Genomic DNA, 12014 nt, shown 5'->3' with positions numbered 1-12014 from the left:
GAAAAATTGAAAGAAAAAAGAAAGAACTATTTTTCTTCTTCCTGCTTTATTGATAGACTCATGCCTGTTTTACTTCGGTTTTTAGCCTCAACTCATGTTGTCGGACCGTCTTTTTCTTAGGCGCCCCAATGCACTTTTTCTACTGTTCTGTTTCCTGTCATTTTTTTTAATGTTCTTTAACTCCATTTTATTTTTTTTTCTTTTTGTCCACAGGTTTATTTCCTCTATTCCACATCTCGCCTGTATTCTCTCACGTCATACTCTACAAATTAGTATTTGGTTTTTTATTTTTCATAAGATTTCTGCTGTCTAAAATAATCGTTATGTTTTGGTCTTATCTGTCCTTGTTTTGGCTCTATACGTTATTATTGGCCTTATTGTTGATTTATATATCCTAATTTTCGTTTTCATTGTGCGGTATTTCTTTCGACATATTGTGTTGTTTTCGACTTCGTTACTTGTTTTATTATTTTTTTGTAAGAAGGAAATAAGGATATGAAAACTGAAATATTTGGCTACATAATAGAGGCGGCAATATAGCAGCTTTAAGATACTGATGGTGATCTTTTGAAAGAAGCCGTTAGTTGAAAAAGAAGATGGACTAATAAACCTTTCTTTCACTGCACTTATATATTACTTGTTCAAAATTCAAACATGGCAATAATTTAAACTCAAAAAATAAATGTATACATCTTCTAAATCATATAGGTAATTTGCATGTGGAGTCGTAAGACTAACATAAACAATAAGAAATATCTATAATCCATATGTCTCTAAGGGTTTTTAATGTTATGATTTTTAAACTGAATATTGATGTATAATATTATATTTTTTAGTAGTATTTAGTCTTTCTAGCATGCTATATATATTAACTAATATTTTGTGTTTAAAATAAGAAATTTTTTAGTATTTTGTGTTTATAATAACAATACCAATATTGTATATACTTCAAATTGTTTCGGAACACATCTTTAGCATTTCTTAAAATATGGGAATGTGGTGGTGTTAGTAGCACTAAGACCTGAATTTAGTTCTTCTAGAAATTATTTCTTCTAGATATAGATACTATATAGATATATTTCCATCGAGAGCATGTATATACATGGTATAAATATACATGGTCTAAAAAATCACCTCTAGACTGAAAATAGAAATGAAGTTTGTGCTACACTTAAATCCAGCACGACACTGCATGTACAAATTACACAATTAAATAATAAAATTATTAAATTCGACCAAGACAAAATTATTATATCAAACTCTAAATATAGTGTTTTTAATTTTCATATAATATAGTAGTCAGTTTGACATATTTCCCCAAAATATCGGCGACTTGAGAAGAGTAAGGGGCTAATACACATGTGTAGGATCCAAGGAAAACGTCTCTCCAGTGGCTTTCTGTACTTGATCTGACCATCGGATAGGTGAGCGTCCTCTGCCTCTACGTCCTTCTACGTTTCCGCACACAATTAGTCTTTCTAAGTTGTCATTGTCTCTTCTCGCAATGTGGCCAAAAAACTTTAAAACATTTGCAAGACACTGAGAGGAGAGTCTGGTCTGAATGTTTAGCTCTTCCAGAATCGACTGATTGGATCTGTGCTCCGTCCACGAGACGCGTAGCATTCGTCTCCAGCACCACATTTCGAATGCGTCAATCCTTTTCCTATCCTCTGATTTTATTGTCCATGTTTCGGCACCGTAACTGAAGATTGAAAAAATGAGTGTCCGTACCAGTCTCATTTTGAGTTTTTTGGATAAAGAGCGGTCCTTCCATATTTTTGACAGTCGACTCATCGCGTTCTTGGCCATCCCTATTCTTCTGCGAATTTCCGTATGGGAGGAGGCTGCATTGCTTAAGGAAGATCCTTTCTCGAATTGATTTAGGGCGCCTGTTGTTTGGAGGATATTCGCGTGGTCCACAATCATGATTTTTGTTTTCTGATTATTAATCTTGAGCCCACACTTGTTGCTTTCGGTTTCTACTCTCTTTATCAGTCTCGACATCTCCTCTTCAGATGTTGCTATCAGTGTTGTATCGTCTGCGAATCTTAAGTTTGAGATCTTTTTTCCTGCAATGGAGATGCCGCCTCTCCATCCATCGAGTGCGTTCCTCATTATGTATTCTCCATATAAATTGAACAGGTCTGGAGATAGTATACACCCTTGTCGTACACCTCTGCTGGTTTTGAAGGTATCAGATTGCTGGTTTTCAATTCTTATTTTAACTGAGTTATCTTCGTATAAGTTTTTAATTAATATTGCTAAATGATCTGGAACTTTCATCTCATGAAGAACTGTCCAGAGAACTTCCCACTTCACACAATCAAATGCCTTTTGGTAGTCTAGAAAACAGATTATTATTGGAATTTTAAATTCGCGGGCCTTTTCTATGAGCTGCAGCATATTAAGGATTTGCTCTCTCGTACCCTTCCCTTTGACAAAGTCTGCTTGTTCTTGGGGAATTTGTTTGTCTAAGTATTGTTGCAAACGGCGTTTAATGATTCTTAGTAATATTTTGCTTGGATGGGAAATCAGTGAGATGGTACGATAATTACTACACTTTGTAGTTGTTCCTTTTTTATGGATTGGTATGCACAATGATGTGCGCCATTCTCTGGGCCACTTTCCGCATCTCCAAATTTTATTACAAATTTTCCACATTATGTAACATCCTTTGTCTCCCATGTTCTGAAGGAGCTCTCCCGTGATATCATCGCAGCCAGGGGATTTATTCTTCTTGAGGTGAGTTACAGCTTCTTCAATCTCGGACAGCAGAATTTCAGGTTCAGGGTTGTATGCGATGTTTTCGAGGGCTGAAGTGTGGCCTAGATTTACGTGTTCTTCCCTGTAGAGCTCTGAACAATAGTTTTTCCATGTTTCCAACACTCTGTCGATATCACTTATGATAATAAGATCACATATGATATCACATATGATAATATTGCATAGTTCTTGGGTTTAAATTCTCTCGCAAGAATTTTCACTTTCCGGAAGAGGTCTTTGGTTTCATTTCGATATCCGTGATTTTCTATTTCTTGACAGATTTCAGAGATGTATTCTTGTTTGTCTTTTCGGCATCTTCGTATTGCAATAGTAATACAAAATATTTCAATCTGAGATATACATCACTTGGTTACCAAATCTTATTGAATGCATTAAATGTTTGATGTGTCTGTTATATTTCTCTGTATACATTTTTTGCACCCACTTTGTTTTCCGTAATTGCTCCCATATGTGTAAATTGGTCGATTTTTACTATTTGCTTCATGAATTTCATGTTCAATTAGCAGGTAGATGTGTTCTGTAAATTTAAGATCTGATTGGTTGTATAGTTAGTTTCCTTGTTATCCAATCTACCATGATTATGAAGATATGGCACCAGCGGATCTCTCCAGCGTGTTCTAGCCTAGTTCTGTATCCTTCATAATATAGTTTAATAATATTATTAAAGTACCTTTGCACATTTGCCAACTGGATGAGGGAAGAGGCAACACTTGACCCAGGCTGCAAGTTCAGATTGGTCGGGTGCAGGAATATTTAGTAATGGTGGAAATTCAAAAATTTAACTAGGAAAATTTAATATTGTGACATGCCACAAGAAACAAGTTCAGAACGTCATTCATCCCGCCCTAACGGTACTGCACGTATCCATCTCTTCCCCCATTACTCTGTTACTCTGTAATACTGATCTTAAGTACTTACTACTGATACTTCTTACAATGATTGCTGTCCAGTTTTTGTTGTAAATTCCTTTTACTCCTCTTTTACTTTTCAACTCTATCTGACTTCATTTCTTTGGTGTCCTTTCTTTATTCATTCGTTCTAAATGTCCTTGTGACTACTTGGACTTTTACAGTTTTTCCTTAAAAATCCATTGCCTCAGAGTTAGTTCCTCTTCTGAAAACGTCTCCTTTTTTGACTCTTCCTAGAATTTTTCTTTAAGTTTTTCTTTCTCGTATGTTTATTTTTCGTCTTTGATTAGGTCAAAGTCCACGTCTCAATTGCATATAACACTGTTGGTCTCACTCTTGTGATCTCCTCATCTCGCTCGATATTGTCTTTTTGTTAACTTTCTGTATATATGAATTTCCCTAGTACTAATCGGTGGTAACTTGCACATTTTTCTTGTCTGTGTACACTTACACCTTGTATTATTGTTTTGCTGGCTTTTCTTACTATTACTGAAGCAATAATTGATCTTTGGTCGGTAAAAAGAGAATAAAAAACAGGGTGAATTTACTATACGTATTGTATATTACAGCATGCCAAAGAAAGATTAAGCTTGTAGTAGCTTAAACGGCTTAACGTAGGAAGGCGTATAAAGTACCGTTGAAAAGGGAATAAAAATGTAGTTGAATCTACTATAGGACGTGTGTATTGTAGCATGCCGAAGGGGCATTGCAATAAATCTCTGGGTTTTATTCGATCGTGACGCACGAGGCGTCAAACAAAAGAAGATTGGACGTAGATACATTTTTAATAGAAAAAAATGAACATGGCGTCATTGCCAGAGAAACATTAAGATTTTAGTGCCTAAACGGCTTCACGTACAGAGACGTGTGAGGTGTTGCTGAAAAGAATATAACGAATAGAATACAAAGACCGCAGTACGTGATATTTATGTGACATTTATGTGATATTCGACTCAGGACGTAACATTTAACGCACGGCGTGACATTTATGTGACATTCGACCCAGAATGTGACGTTTATGTGACATTTATATGACATTCGATGTAGTATGTGATATTCAATACAAAACGTGACATTTGACGCAAGACGTTACATTTGAATATATTCCTCGAATGTCACATAAATGTCACGTCATGCGTCAAATGTCACGTCCTGCGTCGAATGTTACATAAATATCACGTTCCATGTTGAATGTCATGTCCTGCGTCAAATGTCACATCAATGGCATATAAATGTCACGTTCTGTAGTCTTTGCGACACCTCTCAAGTCTCTGTAAGTTAAGTTGTTTAAACACCTTAAAAGCTTAATTCTCCTTTGGCAATGCTGCCATATTTGTTTTTTCTATTAAAAATTCATCTACATCCAATTTCCTGTAATTTAACGCCTCGGTCGTTATTTTTTTCCCGCTGATGTAGAGTCCATGTTTGACTTTCATATGTAACAACTAGGAGAATAATTGACAAGTTCAGTATTAATTTAGATTGTCTTTTTAGCAGATTAGATCTTATTAATGATGATAATGAGTATAATGTTCTATTTCCTGCAGCTATCCATGAATTTTTGGTTAATATCATTTATTTCTTCTTCTCTTTATTTATTCAAAGACCCATTCTACCTGTTTCCTCCTCGAATTGTGAAAACACCTCTTCACGTCTCTTCTAGAATGAGCGACTGCATCTAGATCATCAGCAAAGGCCAGCAATACTTTTGATTTTTGATTCGCAAATCTTCCAATCGCAAATTATTTATTATATATTCTAAATCCAAATTGAATAGCAATGATGAGAGAGGCTCTACTTGTTTAAGTCCCGATGCCATACTAAGTGGCATTGATGTTCTGTTTCCTATCTTTACCTATGCATATTAGTCTCTCACGCACATTAAAGTTAGCTCCACTAATTTCTCTGGAATTTTTTTATAGGTATTCCCATTTCTAGCATTGCTAGCCATAGTCTGGGTCATAGTCTCGGTCTTTTTCTTATATTTGTTGAATCGTATATATTTGATCTATTGTTGATCTTCCAGCTTGAAAGCCGCATTGGTAGTCGCCTAGAATATCTTACGAATACGGAGTAAGCCTCTTTAGTAAGACGATTGATAAAACTTTATTTGCTGTGTTAATAAGCGATATGCCTCTATAGTTTCAAAATTGTTTTTTATCTCCCTTCTTATGTATGGCGCACAAGTCTTAGCTTAAAATGATTTTTCTAGTAAATCTAAGATTTCATCGAAATATATCAGACTGACTATACTGTGAGAAAATTACAAACATTATTAATATTATTAAAATTAAAATATAGTTCCACCAAGTAACTACTGACTACATAGATAATTTAAGACGAAATTACCAATTTGATTATTAAATTCTTTATTGCAACTTACATTGTCTTTTAGAAGAAATAAGAATAGTTCAATCAATATTTAATGAAATGAGAAAAGTGCTATATACTACGAACTTTGGTCTACAACTAAAAGTATGAATATTACACTCCCATGTTTTTCCTTGCCGCTCTATATAGAGCTGGGCCGACTCTATATAGAATGGAGGCTTGGGCCTTAAAATCGGTGATGTAAATATACAGAAAATAATCAATATAAAGTGGGTGGACAGATTAAGACATGTTGACATGCTGATAAAAATGAAAAAAAGGAAATAAAGATTAAGACAAGAATGGTTCAGTATTTGGGCCATGTGATTCCAGAAAATATACATGTAATATGTTGTAAATAGACTCATTTCTTGGGTAAATTAGATACAGAAGTATTAATGTACTTTCGTTAGTTTATTCAAAGCTACAGTATCAAAAGAAGAAATAGCTTTAATTGTTACAATCCGCCTAAAGGTAGAGGAATAGTAGTACCTAAAGAAAAAAGTCACAATCAAAAAAGATAAATATATCGCTTACTAATTTTACTAACTTCTAGTGATCTCCGCGAACTTGAAAACTAACTTAACTAAATTAAAAAAACTAACCTAAGGACAACCAAAATAAACCAGATTTACCAAAACTTATCCAATAAACTGGCGTAAAATCCATTGCGGGAGCTAGACATCGAAGTTCATACAGTAAACAGAATCAATATTTTTATTGTGATCTATTACCTCACCATGAAGTATATATATTCTATTTACTATATGACTTCTGGTGAGTAGCTCTCGTAAACGATCTTATGTCAGTTTATTAACCCTTTAACACATCCATCAAAACACTAACACTAGCAAGAAACCCCTATGGGAATGTGACATGTGTGTTTAAATGTTTAGATATCTGTTGGGCATTCGTAGTTCGTTGCAATTACCCGCACTTTTAAAACCTCTGTTCCAGGATTATGGTGACAGTTTTCAAATCCTGCACGCGGGACGCGCGCTGCGCATCCTGCGTCTGGCTAAGCTGCTGTCTCTGGTACGCCTGCTGCGATTGTCCAGGCTGGTGCGATACGTCAGCCAATGGGAGGAAGTATACGTAAGTACAAAAATCGTTATTGCCTTAGTAGTTAATGCGCTATTAGGCTTTCACGCATTGTGAACAGTGACACACGTTGAGATTCAGACAGTTCTAAGACAATATCCTGTGACTTAAATACGTATTGAAGATTTTTATTTTAAAATAAGTTTACTCAAAATACTTAAATTTAATGAACTTTTATTCATCAATTACGATATCTTTTATTTCTTATGGCCTTTAACAATTTAAGAGTATATTGTCGTATTTTTGACAATGCTCATTTATAATTTAAGAAAAAATGTTATGCAAATGTAATTTTGTAAAATCAGTAATACAAATAATGCATCTTAAACGTTCTACAAAAAACGCTACTTAACAACTTTTTAAAATGTTATGTACATAGCTTTTTTTAGAGTATTTCGTGTACATTTCGCTTTACAATTCATTTCACAATATTCGAATTCGTTTAACAATGTTTCGCTGTAGTCAGCTTTTCGTATTTAAATTATTTTGTGTACTCCAGTAGGCGTTTTTATATATTCTACCTGTTTGACCGAGATCAGCTCTATAAATATATATAAAAGCATGAAGCAGGCCGTTTCGGGCCCATACCTTGGTAATTCTCTTCCATCTCCTTCTGTTTCTAGCTTCTTTCCTTCAATTTTTTATCTTCTTTTCTTGTAGATCTTCCACAACTGCTTCCCTCCATCTTCTCCTCGATCTGCCTCTTTTCCTCTTATCTTCCGGTGTTCTCCATGCCATGATCTTTACCTCTTTACTGTCTTCCATTCTAACAAGATAACCTAGCCACTGCAATCTTCTAGCTTTGACAAAATTGCTTATTCTCTCTGTGCCGAACATTTCATAAATTTCAGCATTTGTTCTTTGCTTTCATCCTATTTCTGTCAACTTTCCTCCTGTTTCATCTCCAATGAGATGAAAAGATATTCATATCATTTTCAAATTTCTTTCTATTCACTGACAACCTTAAGGAGTGACTTCCATCTCTGTAGAGACCTTCAGTTTATATCACGCCTTGCAGGTAGGTATCTCTTCTATAGCTATAAAGGTGAATTTTCACATCAGACCTATCCACAATTCTCTTTCTACCTATGTACCATTCCCCAGTCATCCACACGGGGATATAAGTAATGAGGGGAAACCTAAACACCACTACAGCTATGTTAAGCTAGCTACTTAGTTCGATCTATAAATGTGTTAAGGGTTAATATGATCGCCTTTTATAAACATTCAATATAAAAAAAGCTATAGTCAGACATTTGCTTTTAAAAGCATACCCAAAAACCGAATTTATTTAATATGGTAGATAGTTTTTCTTTAAAGAACTTTAACATCCAATATTTTGTTTGTATATTTTTATTTACATCGTAAGTTTTTTAATTTCGACAAACATAAGACACCACTGGAACATTTAAGAACAAATGCATCTGTTTTTAATCCCCCAAACAAAAAGAAAATTTTTTGGATGAGAACGAAATATACAACAAAAAGAAATTTTCCATGCATAAAATACTTCAGTTTTGTACTCTCGTAAAGAATAATATTGTAAGTGTATTCTTTCTAGTAAAAGTCACACGATATTGTTGTTATTTAATATTCTTACAAAGAAGTTCAAATTAAGAAAATTTATAGACATTTGAAATATCATTCATTAAAATCTATTTGACTATTTGAGTATTTGAGCTTCTTTTATCAGTAAATAAGGTAATAAGTACATATATAATTTCATAAAACAACAACAGATATTTGAAAAATTGTAAACTGATGCCTAACGGTAATGATTTTAAAATGGCACAAAGGAAGTTAACAATATATTGCTGTTTGCACGAATTAATATTTTACAGTAAATATTTACATCACTTAACTTTTTTGACAACTCTTAGTGATAAAAAAATGTCTTCATTTTAAATTTGTTCATATTTTTTTATTTATTTTAATTTTGTCTATTAAAACTTTTCCAATGCTATAAAATTATACAGGGGGCTGTAAATTATGCTCAGAAGTCTTAAATAACTGTCATTTTGACCGAATTTTTTCTTTTTTTTTTGTTCACTTTGGTTCTATTATCCTCTTATCCTCTTAGTTAAACTATTTTTTCTCGTTAAATGTCCATACTAGACCTACTGTTTTTCTAGTAATCGTTCTTGACATTGCTCAGTTTTTTTATGTCTGGATCTATTAATTTTTTATTTTAATTTTTTTATCATGAGCTTAAGTCTTTGTTAAACTCGTGGCTGAAAGTACTGGGGAGATAATTTGACCGCTGATTCACAGAAATCTTTCGTGTGGCAGTTGCCAAAGCTGCAATTGCCATTTGGATCGACAACCTTAGAAAGAAGAGGACGCAATAAGAAGAAGAAGTCTTTCTTTCACTATCCTTGTGAAACGTTCTTTTAACGTCACCGCAGATAAACATATGACTTTGTAATTATCACATTGATATTGGCCTCCTATTGTATGTGTGGAATTATTCAGGTTGTTTTTCTGATACACTGTAATCTGCCTAGTTTATCATGCTTTGCAATGTAATTTTACCAGGAAATCTTTTCGGTCTTCTAACAGCCACTGTACCATTTCTGGCTCAATTTCATTAGCACTTCTATCTACTTCTTTTATTTTACTTCTTTCATATTTATTTGTAAGTCCTTGGACTTTTTTGTTCCTTTTTATTTGATTTTAACTATAAAATTGTCCTAATTGTTTTTGTTTTCCATGTTAATTTGACTGTCTGTCGTCACTCATTCCAATGCAATATACAAACAATTTTAATTTCTTTTCTTCATTTTTTTCTTCAAATGACTTTACTTTTAATTATTTTCTAATGCCTTTGCTTCTATTGGTAAAAAAATTATTTTTTATAGTGTCGTCTCTGTTTTCCTTTATATTTCCTTTTTATTAAAAAAATTGTACAAGGAATGGTCCTTTCGTGTTGCTATTATCTTCTTCTTCTTTTGTCATACGCTTCGCAATGTGTGAGCGTTTCATTTACTCTTTTAATCAACTACTCCATCTTTAGCCAGTCGGAAAATGGACTTAGCGTTGTGGCGTCACATCAATTTCGTATATTTCGTGTGGTTTCCTTTTACTCTGTAGTGAGTATCTAAAGGATACCATTGACCAGATACAGAAAAACAAAAAGCTTATTATTGTTGAAGATCTTAATAAAAATAGAAAACGACACCGTAGGCAATATTAAACATTAAACCGAATTGAGAACACATTGATCAATTTTCTGATCAATAAAGAATATGTTGAGAATAAACAACACGTTTTCTTTACAGAAATCCCAACACAATTGCACTTGGCAAAATATACAAGGCCAGCAATCAAAAATATACTATCTAATAACAAATACAGAAATAACACCAAAACAAATACTAATATATAGGAGCTGTAACATCGAATAATATAGCCTCAGACCACAAACTAGTGCTTAGCAAACTTTTGCTTAAAATACAAAACAAAATAAAAAAAAACTAAACATAGAGTCTCTAGAAGACCAGACCATTTTGTTGAAAGAGGGAGAATAGCCCGAATAGTAACAGATTCAAAACCAACAGGCAAGAGACCACTAAGAAAAAACGTTATAAGATGGCGAGATATCTGCACGTAAGAGATGACCCACATAAAAAATCTTTTATTTTTTGCCGTACTCAACAATTCTTGATCCATTCCAGCTCATCGACATTCCCATTGATAACTGGTTCGATGCACGACATCGTAAGAGGTCTTCTCAAAATCCATATTTTAAATACTTTAATTATATTTATTGATTTTACTTTTAGTGACCATGCCTCTACACAATACAATAATATTACTACACATAACATTCGTCCACACTAAACCTTAGATTTAGAGGCACCGCTGTCCAAATGAGATTTTTCTTGAATTTAACAGAAGCTGCATTAGCTATACATATTTTAACTTTAGTTTCCTTATTACAATACCACATACCTTAAGGAGTTGACCTATCTATCTATCTATACAGCCCTTGCTGTCCAATTTTGGACATAGGCCTCCTCTTCCTTCTTCCACGTCTTTCTATTGTAGGCAGTATTGTATCCACTTCGGGCCTGCGTGTTTCTTCAAGTCATCTGACCATCGCATTTGTGGTCTTCCTCTTTTTCGTTTGTAACTATATGGTCTCCAGTGTATAATCATCTTATTCCAACTGTCTTCTTTCTGTCTTATGGTATGTCCAGCAAACTTCCACTTAAGTTTTGCTATCTGCGTTAATACATCGGTCAGTTTTGTTTTGTTGCGGATCCAAGTATTGCTTTTCTTGTTTTCTTGTTGAAGGAGTTGTAGGAGTTGACCTAAGATATTCAAATTTCTTAACTCTTCAATTTGTTGGTCGTTTATAAGAAGGTATGCTTGCTCGTGTTGATATCTGCTTATAATAACCATTAAATTTAATCTAGTTAACATTACTCTTTCAGCTATTTTTTTACACGACTTGTGCGTGTAATCAAAGCTTGTAGATCTTATTTTATAAGAAAGAATAGCTATATCCCTACATATACCCTTTAGAATTTGTAACTGTTCTGTGAGTAATAATTTATTCTAAGTTCGGATCATCTGGTTGAAGTAGAGCGTCTGAATAATCAGAATGTCTTTTTAAATAACACCTGTTCTGTAGAATGAGCATAAGTAGACCATAGCATACATTATCGAAAGTCTTTTGGTAGTCGAAAAAGTACATAAATAGATCATTTGTTTGTCTTCTTCTTTTTTTTCCTCGCTTCCTCTTTTACGCGATCGTTCAATAGTTCTTCTGCCGATTGGTGACTTATCTCTTACTATTTTGACCACACAGGTCTTCCCCATTCTGTTTATGTGGTTATTTATTTTTTT

At 33.7% G+C, this 12014-nt stretch overlaps 1 protein-coding gene across 2 annotated transcripts in view; it reads left to right on the top strand.

The window, feature by feature from the left end:
- Ih (hyperpolarization activated cyclic nucleotide gated potassium channel Ih) overlaps positions 1-12014 on the top strand; it is a 482830-nt gene that overhangs the window by 298218 nt on the left and 172598 nt on the right. For both annotated transcript variants that reach the window (XM_072534207.1, XM_072534206.1), the window contains exon 5: positions 7020-7157. In XM_072534207.1, coding sequence (XP_072390308.1) covers positions 7020-7157 — 138 coding nt within the window. The remainder of the gene's footprint in view (positions 1-7019; positions 7158-12014) is intronic.

Source organism: Diabrotica undecimpunctata, chromosome 6, assembly GCF_040954645.1.
Source record: "Diabrotica undecimpunctata isolate CICGRU chromosome 6, icDiaUnde3, whole genome shotgun sequence".
Lineage (NCBI taxonomy): Eukaryota > Metazoa > Arthropoda > Insecta > Coleoptera > Chrysomelidae > Diabrotica > Diabrotica undecimpunctata.
This window is presented reverse-complemented; position numbering and strand designations above follow the sequence as displayed.